The 18,551-nt window shown below is 32.7% G+C and overlaps 2 protein-coding genes across 3 annotated transcripts; both read left to right on the top strand.

Annotated features, from left to right (window-relative positions):
- The first annotated feature begins 201 nt into the window (after positions 1 to 201).
- LOC111702962 (DNA repair endonuclease XPF) lies at positions 202 to 13,717 on the top strand. Of its 2 annotated transcripts, none has more exons than XM_023474790.1 (15): positions 202 to 244; positions 2,847 to 2,899; positions 3,253 to 3,337; positions 3,615 to 3,773; positions 5,250 to 5,348; positions 5,529 to 5,753; positions 6,254 to 6,301; positions 6,720 to 6,923; positions 9,052 to 9,221; positions 9,926 to 9,985; positions 10,463 to 10,533; positions 11,162 to 11,434; positions 12,247 to 12,442; positions 12,747 to 12,993; positions 13,408 to 13,717. In XM_023474790.1, exons 2-15 carry the CDS (start codon positions 2,859 to 2,861, stop codon positions 13,558 to 13,560), a joined length of 2,031 nt encoding a protein of 676 aa, XP_023330558.1. In that variant the 5' UTR covers positions 202 to 244; positions 2,847 to 2,858; the 3' UTR covers positions 13,561 to 13,717. The 2 variants fall into 2 exon arrangements, with proteins under 2 accessions (XP_023330558.1, XP_023330559.1); XM_023474791.1 differs by having other exon boundaries at positions 12,247 to 12,438; positions 12,743 to 12,993.
- LOC111702958 (guanine nucleotide exchange factor MSS4 homolog) lies at positions 13,717 to 16,662 on the top strand. Its single transcript, XM_023474786.1, has 4 exons — positions 13,717 to 13,770; positions 13,862 to 13,921; positions 15,520 to 15,654; positions 16,131 to 16,662. Exons 1-4 carry the CDS (start codon positions 13,717 to 13,719, stop codon positions 16,230 to 16,232), a joined length of 351 nt encoding a protein of 116 aa, XP_023330554.1. The 3' UTR covers positions 16,233 to 16,662.
- Positions 16,663 to 18,551: the final 1,889 nt, after the last annotated feature.

The raw sequence follows: 18,551 nt of genomic DNA on the forward strand, positions 1-18,551 counted from the left end.
ATTGATTATTGATATGAACTTTAGAATAAAGGTTAATGGTGTAGAATTCTTGTAGTAGATCTTCTGATATAGGCTGTAGAATAAAAGGTTAATGGTGTAGAATTCTTGTAGTAGATCTTCTGATATAAGCTGTAGAATAAAGGTTAATGGTGTAGAATTCTTGTAGTAGATCTACTACTGGAAAGGATTCCTGTTAATAATGTTCTCAGCGTCTCCTGTATCCTTCTCAGCAGGGTTCTGCCAGGTTTGAATTATATTTATACAATATGTTCTCAGAGTCTCCTGTATCCTTCTTATTGTATAATTGTTGTAAAATCCTCCTGAATTGTTCATTCTGGAGGGATGATTTTGAGAATCGGGTTCATTCAAAATTATTCAATAACAACGATGAAAAAAGGGGATGGTGGAGATATCCTATTTGATGTAGGGCCTTCATTTTTAGTTCAAATCATCCAATTTTTTTGCTGCACGCCTTATTAATAATTTATTTTCCTGAAACAAAAAATATTTAACACTTATGACCTCTAATGACCTGAAATGACTTCGACAATTAGAAATGGTTTCAAATATGGCTTCATGCATATCAAACGAAAGCTAGGAACCTAGGAAATACTGTAGTTTGGCCTTCTAATGACCTCTAACGACCTATAACGACCTCTAATGACCTTCAAATTGAAAATGTTATAACTATGGCTTTATGTATATCGAATGAAAGCTAGGAACCCAAATAATACAGTAAAAGCAACGAATTCACTGTTTGACCTTCTAATGACCTCTAATGACCTTCAAATTGAAAATGTTATAACTATGGCGTTATGCATGTCAAACGAAAGCTAGGAACCCAAATAATACAGAAATAGCAACGAATTCAGTGTTTAACCTTCTAATGATCTTGTAACGACCTAAGACGACCTCCAATGATCCTCAAGTTGAAAATGTGCTTTATCAAATCAAATATTTATTGCACGAAGATTAGAATTTATACAATATAAATATCACATAGAAAAGTATAATCCTCGTGAGGGAAAATTAATCTGGGAAATTCAGTACTTAACCTTCTAACTACCTCTAACAAACTCTAATGACTTTCAAATTTAAATTTTTATTTAAAGTTGACATGCATGGAATGAAAGCTAGGAACCCAAATAATACAGTAAAAGCAACAAATTCAATGTTTGACGTTATAATGACCTCTAAAGACCTATGACGACCACTGATGACCTCCAAATTGAAAATATTTTAACTATGGCTTTATGCATATCAAACAAAAGCTAGGAACCCAGCCAAGAAATCGGAAATTCTTTTAATATTTTTGATGTTTCTTCTTCTAAAGTTTTTTGGTTTTCATAGTAAGGTTAAAACATTTTCTTTTTGGAGGTCAGTAGAGGTCGTCAAAGGTCGTTAGAGGTGAATGGAAGATCAAACAATGAATTCGTTACTATTTCTGAATTATTTGTGTTCCTAGCTTTTGTTTAACATGCATCTATCCATAATTATGACATTTTAATTTGAAGGTTATAAGAGGTCATTAGAGGTCATTAGAGGTTATTAGAAGGTCAAACAATCAAACAATGAATTTGTTGGTGGTTACTGTATCATTTTGGTTCCTAGCTTATGTTTGATATGCATAAGGCACAGTTATAACATTTTAATTTGAAGGTCATATTATAGGTCGTTATATGTAGTTAGAGGTCATTAGAAGGTCAAACACTGAATTCGTTGCTACTACTGTATTGATTGGGTCCCTAGCTTTCGTTTGATATGCATGAAGCCATAATTGAAACACTTTCTAATTTTCAAGGTCATTAAAGATCATTAGAGGTTATTAGAGGGCATTAGAGTCAAATTTTTTATTTTAGGGAAATAGATCACTAATTAGGCGTTCAGCCAAAAAAAAATGGATGATTTGAACCGAAAATGAAGGCAGTGCCCCCCCCCCCCATACATCAAATAGGACATCTCCACCATACCCTTTAAAGTAAACTAATTAGTTGTGTAAAAACAGGTTGATAAAAAAAATTACTCTTATCGTTGAAAATGAGTAAGCTTATTCAGTTATCCGTTTCTGTAATATTTTGTTGTTTACAAAAAGGTTTTCTGTTGATATCCTGGAATTGTTATTAAAACGATGTCATTGGAAGAATCTGCGAACAAATATGTACAATATGGACAATATGTACAATATGTACAATATGTACAATATTTACAATATGGACAATCCAGGAGGATTTTCTAGACTGAATTTGCCCTCATGCTGAAGAACTATTCACTGTAAAAAGGTCTCAAATAAATTCTGAAAAATGTCTCTACATTACTGCACTTTTAGCTCAACTACCATGTATAGCCGGTCTCTCCTTTTTATCCAGTATTTGACAGCAAATGTTTATCGAAAATTAAAGGATGGAATAACACATTTGCGCCAGTATTCCCTGCACTGAGGATGTTTTTTTTTCTGAAAAGCAGATAAGAGGGTGTTTGCTAAAAATATAAAAGGGGGAATAGGATGAACCAAAGAATGTAACAAAAGTGGTAATCAGTTGCAGTTTTGTTTATATTCCTCCCACTCCCAGACACTGCAGTCTGCAGTACACTTATTTTGTAAACTAAGATACGCGTATGAAACCAGTTCCTCAATTACTGACACTTGACTGACTTCCTCTGTGTAAAACGTGGATAGATTCATTTATTATATAATTATCTTTCTTCCCCCCATCCATCCTTTTCTCCGCGAACAAACCTAATTTTTACCAATTCAGTCGAAGACATAATTCCCATAAAAAAAACTAATAAAATGATAATAATATTGCCAATAATATTAATAGTTATGATAATTTTACTATTCCAAGGTTGAGAGGGTCATGAAGAATCTTTTTATTAAAAATCTGCATTTATGGCCAAGGTTAGTATTATTGTATTAACCAATTATTAATTTATCAATCATTTATTAATTCGTTAAAATAAATCAATTTATCCATTTATAGATGAACCTTTACTTAACTTATCATTTACAAGAGTCATTCAATAAATTGATGGATCAGTCAGTCTCAGTAACCTATCCATTAACAATTCAATATCAATCATAAAATATTTAATTATCAATCTGTTTACCATCATTATCAATTATCAATCTGTTTACCATCATTATCAATTATCAATTAATCGATCAATAAATCAAGCAATCAAGAAATGTATCATCAATCAATCAATCCATCAATTCATAATTAATCAATTAATGTAAAAATGTTGATTCAGGTTCCATAAAACTGTATCCAATAGTCTCTCCATGTGCCAGCCTGAGGTTGTAGAACTACATCTAGAGATGACGGATAAGATGAAGGTGGGAATGAATTACTAAATAAATAAAATTTCTTAAACCTGTTGGAAATTGTCGGTTACAAAATATTTTAGTTATAAGTTACAAAAAATCCGCCAATCATTTAAAACGAGACTTCCAACTGGATCTATTTTTTACCTTTTTGGATAATTTTCCCCGAAGAAATCATTTTCTTTAAAAATATATTTTAGGAATAATGATTTTTTTAAGAAGTGGGGGAGGGGGGCCCTTCAAGAAAATATTTACCCCTTGAACTTAAATCTGACCTAGAATGTTCTAGTTGATCCAGACAGCCGTTCTAGACCTGATCAGCTTCACTGTGAAGGAGATCAAGAGATTAAACCCTCATCTATCCACGGAACAGCTCACCGTAGAGAATACTATCTCGAAATCTTTTCATAAAATCCTGCAGCAAGAGTTAAACCCTATTTGGCATCAGGTTAGTTAGTTAGTCTGTTCTTTGTATTATCAAATAAACACTAAACAGTTATGTCAAAAAGTTCACATATAAGCACTAATTTTTTATTTAAGTTTACAAATGAAAAATTGATCATTAGATCATCTTGAAGTACATTTACAATAAAAACTTCTTACATTTTTCTAAAAGGTCGTTGGCATGAATGTGATGATAGTTAAAAATGATTATGAAGGAGATGGGAGAATATGTATAAGACTAACGAAAAATGTGAAAAATAGATAAGAAATGTAAATGAAAGGGAAAGTGGAAAAAAGATAAATGAATGAATGCATTGGAATAAGAAAAGAGAATCTTCGGGAGGATACAAATAAGAAAATAAAAAGAAAGAAGAGGATGAAGAAAGAGAATTGGAGGTTTTGAATAAGAGAAAAGAATAAAAGGGTAGAAATGAGAAAATTAAATGAAAATATAGGATAGGAGTTAAAAAAATAACGGAAGGGTAGGAATAAGAAAAGAAAATGAACGTGTATGAATAGGAAAAGGAAATGGTAGGATAGGAAGAAGAAATATTATGGAAGGTTAGGCAGAAGAAAGAGTATGGAAGGTTAGGAATAGGAAAAGAGATTTGAAGGAAAGGAATAGGAAAAGAGAATGGAAGGTAAGGAATAGGAAAAGAGAATGATTAGCATGGGAATAAGAAAAGAGAATGGAAGGACAAGAATAAGAAATGAGAATGGAAGTATGAGAATTTAAGAAAAGAGAATGGAAGTTAAGGAATGAGAAAATGGAATGGAAGTATGGGAATTAGAAAAGTGAATGAAATAAGAAAAAAATGCTTAAGAACTAAAGCAAAAATATGTTAAGAATGAAAATAAGAACTAGAAGGATAGGAACTACATACGACACAAGTATGGAAGGGTTGAACAATGAATAGGAAAAATACAGGGTAGCGAGGTAGCAAAGTAAAAACTAGAAGGATAGGAACTACATACGACACAAGTATGGAAGGGTTGAACAATGAATAGGAAAGATACAGGGTAGCGAGGTAGCAAAATAAAACTAGAAGGATAGGAACGACATACGACAAGAGCATGGAAGGGTTGAACAATGAATAGGAAAGATACAGGGTAGCGAGGTAGCAAAATAAAAACTAAAAGGATAGGAGCTACATACGTCACAAGCATGGAAGGGTTGAACAATAAATAGGAAAGATGCAGGGTAGCGAGGTAGCAAAGTAAAAACTAGAAGGATAGGAACTACATACGTCACAAGCATGGAAGGGTTGAACAATGAATAGGAAAGATACAGGGTGGCAAGGTAGCAAAATAAAACTAGAAGGATAGGAACTACATACGACAAGAGCATGGAAGGCTTGAACAATGAATAGGAAAGATGCCGGGTAGCGAGGTAGCAAAATAAAAGAGTATCCAAGGATATTTCTCAGATTAAAAAACATAATTCATGATATTTGTTCTTACTCATCTTGTTAACCCGTAGTTGTCTGGGAAGACGAAACAGCTGATCTCTGATCTGAAAACTATGCGGAGTCTTATGGTTTATCTAACACAGTATGATTGCATCACATTCTACAGCCTGGTAAAGCAGTTTTTCAAAATTGAAAAAAATAAGATCTTTTATTTTTTTCCTTTCACAAGAAAAGTGGAACATGAAATGGCGTGTTTTGATTTTAAACTTATCCAAATAGTTTTATATCTTTTGCAAAACTTTGCGAAAATAAACTTTAAAAAGATCATCTTGAAGTCCATTTTTGTTAAGATTGCTGCACAAAGAACTGCTGAGAGTGCTTTGAAGAGTAGCAGTGGTTGGGTTACTCTGGATTCTGCTGAATCTCTCTTCCTCACATCAAAGGATCGAGTGTTCTCCGCCCTTGAGGAAACTACTGCTAAGAAGTCTAAACCTGAGAAAGCTCATGGTATAGAGGAGAATCCTAAGTGGAATATTATCTCAGAAATATTGGGAGAAATCAGAGATGAAATGAAGGCAAGTTGAAATTTTAGAGAACACACAAAAATTTAAAAAATACATTTGTGATAAACAAAAGAATAGAAAATTAAACTTAATTCCCAAATGATAACACTTAAAGGGACTATGGACGTAGTTATAAGTGACCCACCAACATGTTTATTTTTGAGAGTTGCGTTCCCTATATTCACACCTTTTGTCAGGAACATGTTGTCAAATAGCTTAAACAGTGTTGAATTTTGTCAATTTCCTCCTTCTGTCTAGACTGCCTAAATCCGCAAATTACTATTTCTGAGAAACAAGCAATAAGAATATCAACTTTCTAATAGAAAAAAGATATCACATTTTCACTCGAAGGTTTCAAAGGTACTAATACCATAGTGTCAAGGGTACCGTTGTAAATCAGTCATCTCCCGCATAAGATTGAGGATTACTTGAAATTACGTCTTCAACTTTTGAGAAACCCCTGAGGTTCAGCGAGAAATGAAAACTTGACTTAATATTCTCCTATTTTACAGGAATTCGCGATTAGTGAATCTGCGGAGACAGTTCTTATCATCACTAAGGAACAATCAGCAACCTTAATAAAATATTAATTTGGATAATATCTGACTTTCTTCCTTAGTTAAAATTGTCAAGTGCTAATAAAGTAGTTAATACTTTCTTTAACTTATATTGTGCACCTGTAGACTGTACGTTGTACGTTGTACGTTGTACGTTGTACGTTGTAAAGTTTATTTACAATTTACAGCATATAAACTATGTGTCTAGAATATTTACAACGTACAATAAAAGTACACAAGTGTATGTACAGTTTACTATTTATGAATGCACATTGTCTTATGTCTTATGTGCGGCTAATAGCAGACTACTCAATGTGGAGTACAGTGATATTACTGCCATACCTCCGAATTTATTTTTTAACCCTTTCTAATTAAAAATGAACAAATATTAAAAATCAAAAATGTTGCTTTGTTGTTCCAGGACGAAAGAACATCGAACCAAGTTCGAGATTATCTTGAATTAGGTTCCAGTAAACTCCTGGCTAGGATGTATAATAAAGCTCTGGGTGAGAAGCATGGATTCCTTCCTGATGATGAGATTAAACCAAGGGAACCAAAAAATAAAGGAATTGGGAAAAGTTCTGTAAAGTCCGTCCCACCAGTCAATGTTCAAATGGAAATTAAGGTGGGAAATGATTTGATGCACCAAATATACAAGATATCATTATTAGGGTGTCTCAAAAAACATGAATTTTTCAAAATCAGCGTGTGGGCACTTTTTTCCCATTCTCCCAGGTCCCCTGAGTCAATTATAGCATTTAAAAGTTTGTGAGACATCAAAAATGAAAATTTTGAAGTTTCACCAAAATTCAATTTTCACAAATATTAGGCGAATCTTTCGTTCAGCGCACAGTCTTGATGAAATATTTGAACTTTTCATAAGAATCTGAAGTTTCACCCTTTTTCCACATCTCCGTCAGTAACCTCAGCAACCTTTAGGAGAATTCAATTCTCTGGTGTGACCAGCTTAGTGTTGACCTGGATATGACCGGTAGCTCAGGTTTAACTAACCTAAACTGTTATGGGACGTCATACTGGAGCAGCTTCTCTAGCATCTTCAGTTTCTCAGCCTCCAACATCATCATCGGCTATAGTAAGCAATGCAAGCTGCCAAGTTAGATACCAGTAGTGCTGTTGCATACTTAGAAGAAGTGCTTGGCCTAATTTTGGAAATTGATCTCTAATATGAAATGCTGATTTGAAAGCAGCTAGATCATTGTTGGTGGATTTTTGTAACCATAGATGGGGAATATTAAGGATGTATGTGAGAAGTGCTATAGCTCCATCAAATTGTCCAGTATTTGATGCTCTAGTGTTACAGCAGACAGCATTAATCTGGTTTACATTAACATAATATTCCAGCATAATAATGGTCACTTCCTGTGGAGCTCTTGACCCGGACTACTCCTAACAGAATGTCATTTGAATCTTGAATAACAGGAGATATGACACTGATATCGATCCTTTCCGCATTTACAGTGATGCAAAGGTCTTCTTCGATATCTTGCCTTATCTGGTCACCTAGATTCTTAATCTTCTTAAATCTTTTTCTATGATAGATAGATAGAGGGATATCATCTAGATCCACACTAACTTTGTTACAGATTGCTGCAATTAATGATGTTTGTGGATGGATTCCTGACCTATCACCGATAATGAGCTGATCTGACACTGCAGTCAACCAACTCATGAGCACTTAAAAAGCATTATTATTTAGTTAGAAGGTAAAGATGAACGTTGAAAGGATTAACTTCATCTTCTTCTGAGGAAAACAAGTAAACTTCTTATGACTTAGTTCCAGAACTGACAACCGAAGCAAATGAAACTTCCAGTTCATTTCTGTCTGATCTACCTAATAAATATTGAAGACAACCTTCAAAAATTATTAAATAAAATTTTAGCATCTTACAATTTATTAATTTGAGGTTTTATTTTAAGTGTTTTGATAATTGCTGAGCTCACACTTACAGTAGATGTAAGATAAAAAACACTGAAAATTACACTAAATTCTATAAACATCTAAATTCTCAGGTTTTACATGTACCTAAGTGAGTTGTCTCTAAGACTTTTTATTACTATATTTGCACTCTGGGAACCTACGAGAATGGGAAAACCTGCCCATATAAAAAGTTTTGTTTTATAAGACACCCTAATCATCATTATCAAAATTTAAGTTTTTATTTTAATACATTTTATTTTCATATCATTATCAATTTTACCGCATTTAAGCGAATGTAAAAAAAGTTCTACAATAAACTACAGACGTCATGTAAAGGAACATGTTGAGAAAATAATAAAATTCAATATGCTATGAAAACGAAACAATCGATAATCATTGATTTATTGACAAATTTCTTTTGAGAATTATGTTCATAACCATCTAATTAGATTACTGTATCATTTTTACTTTATTTTTCGTTGTCATTATTTAATAATTTAAAAAAATCTAATTCTGAAAACGTATCCACCCCTAAAGTAGGAGTTTTGAACGTCGAATTTGCGCTCAAACTCAGGATTTACAAATCTTTAAAAAGTTTAATAGGTCTCAAATGAATCCGAAAGAAGTTTTCCACAACAATGCATATTCAGTTCAACTACCTTACATAGCCGGTCACTCCCTTTGAGAAATGCTGAAAGTGAAAGTACATGCTTGTTGCTGGACATTATGGTCTATTATGTTGTCTGTACTGGGATTGTTATTATTTAGATTTAGTTTAGATTTCTATATTTTCAAGAAAAATATTAATTTTTAGGATCTGGGTGTTAAAACTGTAGTTCACGGACTAGAGTCTAGACCACACCTGGAGAACTGGAACCTACTGGAGGAAACCTCTCCAAGGTTTATCATCCTGTATGATGCCGATGTTAGTTTTGTTCGCCAGATTGAATGTTTCCAGGCAAATAATCCAAATCTCAAGATTAGGTTAGTATTTATTATTCATCTACAGGGTTACCCACAAAGGATGAGACTTCAGAGACAAGTAAACAGAATTTGTCTGATCCTTACATTCATAACTCCCTGCAACTGTGAACTTGTTTATTTCTTTGTCCAATCTGTAAACAGGCAACATAAAGACTTTACTTAACCTTGAAATCGTCATATTTTAAGAGATTTAGGTCGTCTTTATGGTCTCACCCTTTGTTAGTAACCCTGTAACAGGATGAAACTTTAAAAGGTACTGAACACGTAATTACTAGTGAATGTCCGATTTACAACGGTATCCTTGACATCTTTTTATGATCAATGATTAATCAGATATTTTAAAAGTACATTTATTGCTTCTAGATATAAATACATGATAAATAACGAGTGTATTAAAGGAGAGGAAGAGGAGCAGGTCTTCTCTGGTTCCAGGATCCGACACTACTGATTTGTCGATTTTTTAATCCTTTTTCGGGGATATCATCCTCTACAATATCTTAGTTTTTCTGTGAGCAAGTTGAAAGTTTCTGTAAAAGTGACCGCAGTGCAGTTGTCAGAATTCGACACTTTTAAAGACAGAAAAGGACGATATCTTCCTCAACTGTACTCGGATAATAGATTTAATGGGTATTGTTGTAAATCGGACTTGTCACTTCTACATGTTTGGTAACTTGAAACCAGATAAGATATTTTCTCTATTTCAGGGTTTATTTTCTCATGTACAAAGGATCTGTAGAGGAGCAGGCTTATCTCACAGTTCTCAGGTTATTCTTTTCCATTCTGTTGAAGAAATCTGCTTCGGACAGTCCGCCTGGGTTAGGTATCCTACGGCAAAGCCACTTTGTATACTATCCATAGATAGTGAATACGCTTCGGTGGCAAGAAGCGTCGACCACCTATTTCTTTGATTGATGGGCTGTCTGCTTTATAATATTAATTATTTTGTTTAATTTACGGTTTCAAAGTTTAGTTGTATTTTTCATGACACAATATAATTTATCACAACCACTCCTCAATTACTATTTATTTGTATCGTATTCGCCTTTTTGTAATTTACATGCTACCCCTGCTTGGATCTTTGAAAAAAGTTAATATGTACTCTTTAATATTCACGTCATGCCAATGTGGGCCAAAGCCACTATCCTGTCCTTTGAATACGGTAATATATGGTGTCGTCCTACTGTATTATGCGCCAATCTTTTAATCAACCATTTTGAATAAAATTATTGATTTATTTGCAGGCGTGAGAAGGAAGCTTTCGAAAAATTAATATCAGAAAAGAGTGGTATGGTGATACCTGAAGATAGAGAAGGTAAGGATAGTATGGTGATACCTGAAGATAGAGAAGGTAAGGATAGTATGGTGATATATGAAAATAGAGAAGGTAAGGATAGTATGGTGATACCTGAAGATAGAGAAGGTAATGATAGTATGGTGATACCTGAAGAGTGAGATTGTAAGTGTTTTCCTGCAACTTATGCCAATTTGAAACTGTACCTGAGCTGGGAACTATAGAATTGTCCAAACCTTAATCCCGATCGCTTAATCTGAATATCCAATGTGGACACTTTTATTTTCCTGCTTAATCCACTCTTATTTTCTCTTTTTAAATATCCACCAGATTCAGACCAAAGAAAGTTCTCTCATTTAATAGTGCGCAAATTTCCTGGCTTCTGATTGGCTGTTTGGGATTCTGCATACGCCACTCTATTGGTTTTATTTTACACGTTTCTGGATACAAACTAAAGATTAAATGAATTTTGAGTTTAATCAAAAGAGGAGATCGAGCATTGATCTCATTATTCACAATTCTAAAGTTTTCAGCTCAGACCTACTAATTGTATTCAGGGAGGAACCTTGCTTAAGTCTAGTGATACCTAAAGATAGGTTTAAAGCCATGGTTTGGAGCTACGAGTAACTAATCCTTGTTTTTGATCCAGGTCGAACTGTGGACAATGAAACCTTGAGCCGGAATAGTAAGAAAGCATCAGATATTTTGATGGAATCCCAGAACTCCCGGAGTAGGAAGGGTGGAGCCATCAACCAGATCGTATCTGCCAAGGTTATAGTGGATATGAGAGAGTTCAGGAGTGAACTACCAAGTTTGCTCCACAAGAGAGGGATTGATATAGATCCTGTTACTCTAGAGGTTGGAGATTATATTCTTACTCCGGAGATATGTGTAGAGAGAAAATCTATTAGTGATCTTATAGGTGAACTATATATTTTTCCAAAGATTTTAAGGCTATATTAAGTTTTTAAACAATTCATTCTCCCTATCCCGGTTTTTTTTTCAATTAAACTTTTTGTTCCACATAATGATTTTAGTGGTATATTCTTTAAAATAACTAAAATATTATCTTTTTAGGGGAATTGCAGGGTTTAAATTAAGAGGGTTCTTTCTTTCCTTTTATCACTTTTCATTTCATATTTTTGATTATAAATCTACATTCTAGTCAGCCTTAGAATTAAAATTCATCATCGGCTAAACAACTGATTAGTTTACTGTAGAATTTTTACTACAGAGCGTCTCATTTCATATTAGATTATCTCCAAGCTTTAATGTCAAATTAAACCCATAATACTCGAAAACCCTAGCAGTTTCCACAAGAAAATTCTTATATAAGCATATTTTATTTTTTAAATGATTCATTCTAATTAAATTTTCTGATTAGTCCCGAAAATCTTAATTTAGACCCATTGACGGTATAATTTGATGTGGGACACCCTGTACATTTTTCATCGTCTTTAATGAATAATTTTTAAAAACATATTTTCAAAATCATCCCTCAAAGATGAACTATCTATGAAGATTTTGAAGATTGAATATGCGCTCTTGCTGAAAAAATATGCACCGTAAAAACGTCCGGAAAAAGGTCTCAAATGATTCCTAAAAATTTTCTCCACAATACTACATTCTCAGTTAAACTACAATACATTGCCGGTTACTCCCTTTAAGAACCTGGATTTTTTGCGCAAAAGATGTTCGGAGAAAGATTTTTACTTTAAAAAATGTCGTGTTTAGGTAGTTTGGGCTGTGGAAGGTTGTATAATCAAGCAACAGCTATGACTAGGTTCTACAACAGTCCTATGTTACTCATAGAGTTTGATGATAAGAAACCTTTCTCACTCCAGGGCAAATATTATCTATCCAAGGATTTACAGTCTAGTGATATTGTTGCTAAACTTCAGCTCCTTACTCTGCATTTCCCAAAACTCAGGAATATATTCAGATTTTTTTTATCAGATTACTTTTTTTTACAAAAAGTTGACTTTTTTAAAATTTTGCTACTTCAGGCGTACCGGAACCTTTATAATTTAAACGTTTAGAAATAATAAGTGTTTATAATCTTTTGAACTTCAAGAGGATTTAGAATACAAATTTTGCCACTTCAGGCGTACCGGAATTTAAATGTTTAGAAAAAAGTATTTAAAATCTTTTAACCTTTAAGAAGCTTATAAGATGATCAAAATTATTCTTGAAAGATTGAAATACAAGAATTTTAAAATATTTGAATATATCAGGATATTATGGAGTCCTAGTCCCCACGCTACAGCAGAACTATTCGATGAATTAAAGCAGGGAAGAGAGCAACCTGACTCTAGCAAGGCAGCTACTATAGGAGTTGATATTATTGATGATATTAACGTGGATAAATATAATCCTCAGATCCAGGATTTCCTGTCTAAACTCCCCGGGATATCAAGCAAGAATATATATGCGATCATGAACCATTGTGAGAACTTATTAGATCTTCTGGAGATCTCAGAGGTATACTTCCATACAGATATTATTGCAACTAGAATTAGATTTGAAATCTATCTTTCAATTTCTTCAGTCAATGTATTTATGGTATTTTTTGTTAGTTTTTGAATAGTGAAAATAAACAAATTTTTTGATTTTTCAAATTATCTACAATTAATTTTATTCTTTCATAGAACTTACACATTTTTTTTTTTTACTTAAAGGTTCAAGGATTGTACGCGTGCCAAATGTTAGGTTTACGAGTAACTAGTTTATACGGTGGCTTTAAGATCAACTTCAAAATGTTTTACTTTATATTATTTTATTTTTATTATATCTGAATTTTTGCTAACAACATTTTTTGTCTAATTCCTACAAAAGATATTGTTGACAAATATTTAGCTATAATCTTTTAAATTTGATTGATTGTCGTTAATTCAGGAAGAATTATCAAATATTCTTGGGAGCCAAAATAGTGGGTCTCAGCTCTACCAAGCTCTACACTCCGATATAGAAGTACCTCAGCTTGAAACCAAACCAGAGAAAAAACCAGTTTTCAAATCCAAGTTTAAATCTAGAAAAGTTACCAAGTAACTAAAAACTAGTTGTGATGAGCAATGTTACTCAATCTAATTTGTTAAAAAGACTGTTTTCAAAGTTTTATACCGGTCAATTATGTTATTTGTACCTGTTTTTTAAAAATTATTTTTATGATCTCATCATTATTATTAATAAAACTATATTTTCAGAATGAGTTTAAAAAATGAATCAATTGTGAATGATGAAGGAAAGAATATGAAACAGATTAATTGTGTTCAATGCAAATCTAAAATCCTGCCTCCTAATATGGGAACCTATGTCTCGGTAAGAATTCTATCAAAATATTTGATTTAAGATTACTTGTGCTCAATGCAAATCTAAAATCCTGCCTCCTAATATGGGAACCTATGTCTCGGTAAGAATTATATCAAAATATTTGATTTAAGATTACTTGAGACACTGGGAACATAATGCTGGTTGACTAAACTCAATTCACGATGTTTAATTTTTGATAAATATATTGAAATTGTAACCGAAGTTTTAATAACTGAACTCTGTTCATAGGCGTGAAAATACACAACGTTAAAACTGGTTAGATAGTGACTAAATCTAAAAGATAAACTAGATGTTGTTGTGTACATTATTTATTTTATTTCATTTATATCGTCTTAAAATTAAATCTTTTGCATACATATTCTAGTACCCATTATTTAACATTAATAGTTTTGTTATATTTTCTTTAAGTTTATTTTTTTAATCAATAAAACTGATGAAATAAAAGTGGTATCCAGAAAAAGTGGAAATGGAAGGAATGGTCGAAATTTTTTTGCTGGTTAAAAGAAATTAACATCTTAATTATTTCTATTAAAAGATGGCAGGCTTATGATTTTGTTTCGCGAGTTCATATCGCAATCTTGTTTGGTTTAAATGGACTGTTAACTTCCTTTAATGAATTAATTCTTCTGAAATTGAACGCCCTTTTTCCCTCAACTTGCTGTATGTTACAGTGATAACCAGAAAACTCTGGAATAGGGAGACGACTTTTAGACTCAATTTATAACTTTTAATAGTGCAATGAACAGGAGACACCACAATTGTGCGTTGTAATAAGGTCCAATTCACTTAAAATTATTTTATAAGTTACTAGAAAAACTATTTGCTTTGTAACCACATCAATTAGAATTAAATATTGCTTCCTACTTCCTATTCTACAGTTTTCTGTTTATCATTGTATGTTGCGGATTTTGTTTACTAATACTGAGCGTACTGCACTATGCTCGAACTTTCCTTTAAATTAGTTGGTATGTTTTGAATATTGCTGCATGAAGGTTCTTTTTGTACTCCAGAGCGTCATTGGTATCTAAATTAATCTTATTTCGTATTATATTAATACGTTTTTAGTGATATTTTATATAAATTTTCTAATTGTAGAATGTAGCATATTTTTAGTGTATAAACAAGTGTAAAAACTTTTCCTTCTACCGCTCTGTAACTTCAGATCTGAGAGAAACCATTCCAGTCCTTCATGTTAACTTTAAAGTCGCCGATTGGCGCGAATCTTGTATACCTAATGACGTTCTGTAGTACAACTAGATCCTTCAATAATTCAGTCAACACTGACTGGTTTAAGGATAAGTTTGTATATAGTGCAGTACGGTCAATGTTTGTAAACAAAACCGGAACACAATATACAGCAAATCAAGGAAATGGGGACGTTTAATTTTCCTTATGTTAATTCATTAAACCACAAAAGATCGCGATATGAAAACTCGCGAAACACTGGCCCTAAACGGAAGTCCCAATTCTCTAATTTGACAACTTTTTCCCATTTTTCTCTTCTGTACTCTCCCAAAAACCGAAAATTAAGTAAAGTAACCTCTAATTTAATAAAGGGGGGGGGGGGTAAAAAATGGATGATGGAAAGGTCCTGAGTTGAATAATTTGTTCACTAGCAATGTACGAGAATGGTTTCCGCTACAATTAGTGCGACTAACATGGAAGTATCTACTCTAGGAACCAGAGTTAGAGTTGGCGAGCTTTAAGACTGAGAACGCCGGGCAGCTGGAGAAGCTCAATGAGTTCTTCAGAGTAGAGGACATGTTCGACTTTGATAATCTCGGATTCACGAATACTATCGACAATTTAAAGGTTGATATTTCCTTATTATGACATTCTCATTCTATTCAGTTAGATCGAAATTTACAAGTAAAGGGAACGTTATTTAAGGTTTATTAATAATTAGCTGAAGGGCTCGGCATTGCCCGTGGAAAAAAAATTTGAAAATAATTGAAAAAAAAAATTTTTAGCCTATGACCCCCACCCCCGGCCACCCATGAGTGTCCACAAAAAATCAGCCCAATCGCTCCAGCCGTTTGGCTATACGCAACATATATATGAATGTCTTGTTTTATTATATAGAAGAAGAAAATGACGTAATCAAATAAATATGTGGTATTATGTACTTTAAAATTTCTACTAATGAAAAAAATTAGAATCAAGTTTAGAATATTTGCTAGAACTATACATGCAATAAACATTTTACATACCATGCTGATTTATACGTAAACAAACATGTAATCACATATCTCTATATCTCTTATATTATTGAATATTGATTTGTTTAGTTTTTGTCGTGTGCTGACTGTAATCTGGGACCTATTGGATACCATGATCTAAACACTAAACTTAGTTTTATAGCGCTCTCCAGAGTACAATTTATAGATTGAAATATTTATATATTTTATATATTTTGTATATTTTCTACAAGAATGTGATTTGATTTTTATTTTGTTTTGTAAAATATATATCTTTGTACAGTGAGCCGAGTTTCTAAACTAATGTAAATATTGATTAGGAACCTGTTTGTTTTAATTTTGGTAAAATTATTAATTAAGTTGTTTGTATTTTGGAATGGGGGGGGGGTAATAAAAAATGAGACCCAACCTTTTTTCAGTCAAAATATTTCCTTTACAGCAAAACTTCATCAAGTTTTTTGGTGCATATTTTTAGCCATTTTAAGTTTGAACTAGGGTTTCCAAACAGAATTCCGTTGCGCGTAATGATTGTTTCCGCTTGCGACATTAACAAAATCATATAAACTTGAACGAGTTCTCTTTAAAACCCTAGAATGTTTTCCCTCTGCCTTATTTCCAAAAATATGGAATTCGATTGAATTAGAGTTTAAAGAAACTAAATCTGCAAAATCGTTTAAAAGAAAAGTCGCCAAGATCTATTTAGATAGTTATGCAAATTATATCTGTAAAAAAAAACTGTGTATCATGTGGATAAACTTAGTCTTTACTATCTTCTTCACCCTGTATTTCATAAACCTGACTTGAATAACTTATGTTACCCTCTGTTCCAACCCTTACGCTGAGTATCCTCCCTTTTCTTTATACTCCCTCACCTCCTCCTTACCTTTTACCTGATTTATTATCATTCTTATGTTTAAAATGTACAATGTACATTGATTTTATCTGCAATTCTCATTCGTTTATAGTGGGCCAACCAATTAAACCAACCTAGTCTGTTTAGGCGGGTCCAAACTACATAGTAAATTGTGATTTTTTAATTTGTATTATCTCGTGCTTTGTAGTTGAATAAAAATATCAATATGAAAATATGAAGGGCTTGCAACGAAATCTAGAAATCAATGATTTTGAACTTACACAACACATTTATGCAGCAGATATTTTGAAATTGAAATTTGTTATCATTTTTCAAATTTAAAGTTTCTTGTGGTTAAGCTATTAATTTATGATTAAATATGAAACATTTTTTATTTGTTGACATTAGATGAACATTAAAATTGAAAACTTTTTTTGGTTAAAATTATAAGGTATTTTGCTATTGTGAGAACTAGATAACTATGGTATAGTAAGAAAATATTACAATGCATTTGATGTCGCCTATGAAGCAAAAATATTAATTAGTAACTTTTTAAATCACTTATACAGTTAAATGGGTCTGCTCGAGTCTAAAAGTCGTCTTCCTATGCTAGAGTTTCCTAGTTATCATGTCATAAATGAATATTATAAAAAAGATTAATTGAATTTTCTTTGCATTGAGACTGCAATGTTAGTGAAGCTCAGTTTATTTTTTGCCTCTACTAAAGTTTACATTGCACTCCATGTAGTTTAACGGAATTGCGCAATAATTAATTGCATTTTTTGCGTGCTATAAGGTTTAAATTAAATTTTCTCAAAATATTGAAACATTAACGCAAGAAAGTTGGACGTAGCGCGCAATTCCTTTGTGGTTATTGCACGCAATTGTTACGGAATTCCGAGCAATTAAATTCACATGCGCGAAAGGGCTCGCAATTGCGCGTAAGTAAAATCAACTTGCGTTGGAAACCCTAGTTTTCTCTTGTTCTTCTCCGTAAAAATCACTAGTACAGGGACAGTAGGTAGGCATAAATTTATTAACTGACCTTTTATTTGTTTAGCGGTGTTCACGGTTTACAACGGTACAAATTATCTAATCAATAATGAGGAAGTTATCGTCTTTATCTTAGATTGGAAGGTATTAAATCCTGATAATTTACTCCCAATGTTTCTGTAACAAAAATGAAAAAAATCACATTTTAAGACAAACAGCCATATCTACGTCATTTCTGAACAGACTACTCTTTTGAATGGTTTTGTCGTGAATCGGACTATGCTACTCCATGGAATGGTTTTGTCGTGAATCGGACTATGCTACTCCATGGAAAGTCTCTCAAAATTACGACTTCAGTTCTTTTACTTGCAATGATTGATTGTCTTGATATTTCTATTTCATTGTCTACGTACAGTGATAACCAGAAAACTGATGAATAGGAAGACGACATTAAAGCAATACTGAAGTGCATTTGATGTGTTTTCAAAAGCAAGCTTTCTCTCTGTAGCAGACAGAATGCCGTCAGATCAGCTGTGACAAGGAGATGTCGAAAATTCAAACTTTATGTAGATACATTATTTTCATAGTGTGCTTATTTTATATATTTAATAAAGATTTAACGAAATTTACGATCATCAGCTGCTGAAGACTGGAGCCTTAAAGAG

This window comes from Eurytemora carolleeae, unplaced genomic scaffold (genome assembly GCF_000591075.1).
Source record: "Eurytemora carolleeae unplaced genomic scaffold, Eaff_2.0 scaffold522, whole genome shotgun sequence".
Lineage (NCBI taxonomy): Eukaryota > Metazoa > Arthropoda > Copepoda > Calanoida > Temoridae > Eurytemora > Eurytemora carolleeae.